Raw genomic sequence first — 1,648 nt, 5'->3', positions numbered from 1 at the left:
ACACACACACACACTTACCGGTTCGATTAAGAATTCGGTCCTGTGGATTGAGGGGTCTGGGTTGAATCCCTCGACGGCGTCGCGGACAGCGGGGTCGGCCCGGTACATGTGCGGGTAGCCCACGGCGATGGGGAAGCCTGTGTAGAGATAAAATAATGGTCAATGGGAGTGAGCAAAAATGATATTTGATGTGCCCAAATGTTATAAGTACCAGGGAAAAGCTACTGTGCGAAAAACCTCTGACAAGGAAGTGGACAGTTTCAAAATGACATTTTGGCGAGTGTTTTGGCTTGGAATGTTTACCGAAGCCACACTTACCGTAGTAGCAGTCGGTGACGTCGATCAGGCCGTCGGGAAGGCATTTACCGTTCCTGCAGAAACATTTGTTGTCCTTGTTCACCTTGCCGTTGTCTAGTGCGTCTTCAACGAAGTGGTACAGGTAACCGTCCATGCCGGAGTTGGTGCCTTCGCCCACACGCACCTGAGGCAAACAAGGAAATTTAGCTGTTAGCAGGCTCAGTAAGAATAGAGAAATTAAGTCTACACCGCATTTTTTAAAAACAAAAAGACTACTTTTTAATCGAATCTCTAAAAACATTTCGAAATCGAGTTTTGCTCTTCCCTCCCCGCCGGCGGGCGCAACGACAAGCCGTAGCGGTAATGGGGACAGCAACAACCCGGGTCGAGCGCGACACACAAATACAGGCTGGGAAAAAATAATAAGCAGCCCTTTGGGTGTCAAGGCCGCAGAGAGAAGAAGAGACGGGCGCGGGCGTGGAGGAAGAGAAAGAGGAGGGGGAGGGAGGGGAGGGAGGGGTCGCAGAGAGCGGAAATGGGGTGTCGGCAGCCCTGCCCGGCGGCCCCGTCCCCGGTAGGCCCATACCAGCTGCTAGTTCGAACCGCGTCGCCAGCCTCCCCTTTCCCCTTTTCTTTTCCAATAACCCACTTAGATAAGCGATTGTCGCCGCGTCACGTGTCTGAGTTATCCGCCGCGCACGTTTTGCGCGCGCTCCTGACCCAGGCTAGGGTCAGCACCAGTCGCCCTTCCTCCACGTCGCCTCGACCGCGCCGCGTGCGGCTGGTGCGGCGTCGGCCGATGCGTTGCGGCCGAGCAGGCGTCGGCCGAGGCGGTGCAGCCGATGCAGTGGTGCAGCCGATGCCCGCTCGGCTTTATCTATTTGCTGCTTCGCGATTTATTCAACTCTATCGACCTCGTGCTTTTGCTCGATTATCCTACACACGCAATCCTGCTGCGAACGACGACTCACCATCGGCATGGAGCGGCACATGGACTTCCTGAAGAAAGACAGGGTCTGGTTGGGCTGGATGTACGAGGGGAACTTGGTGGCGTCGGACGCCAGCTGGACGTTGCTGCAGGTGGTGGGGCCGTCGCCCTCCTCGCGGCGCCAGTGCGGCAGGTACGGGAAGCCGTTGTACTTGTCGATGAGGCCCGACAGGCGAACGTCCGTCGCGCCCGTGTAGTCCGTCTCAAAGTCGCCGTCAAAGTCGTACATCTGCGAGGGCAAAAAGAGGGACGGCGTTAGTGAGGTGCACCCAACAACAGAACACATCAAGTGTATATAGCAAAACTCCCGAGTTAGGAAATTTAAAAGCTGAATTTTTCCGACAATATTGGAAACATTTTCCA

General features: G+C 55.3%; 1 protein-coding gene across 1 annotated transcript; it reads right to left on the bottom strand.

Annotated features, from left to right (window-relative positions):
• Positions 1-18: 18 nt before the first annotated feature.
• LOC113212066 (protein peste-like) lies at positions 19-1,546 on the bottom strand (the record flags this gene model as incomplete). Its single annotated transcript, XM_052277248.1, has 3 exons — positions 1,269-1,546; positions 319-481; positions 19-137 (listed from the first exon to the last, which is right to left on the bottom strand). Coding segments are annotated over exons 1-3 (528 nt in total), but the record flags the coding sequence as incomplete, so codon positions are not given.
• Positions 1,547-1,648: the final 102 nt, after the last annotated feature.

Source organism: Frankliniella occidentalis, unplaced genomic scaffold (genome assembly GCF_000697945.3).
Source record: "Frankliniella occidentalis isolate FOCC.00 unplaced genomic scaffold, Focc_3.1 Scaffold6239, whole genome shotgun sequence".
NCBI classification, from domain to species: Eukaryota; Metazoa; Arthropoda; class Insecta; order Thysanoptera; family Thripidae; genus Frankliniella; species Frankliniella occidentalis.
The sequence above is the reverse complement of the archived record's forward strand: the minus strand, read 5'-3'. Positions and strand labels throughout refer to the sequence as shown.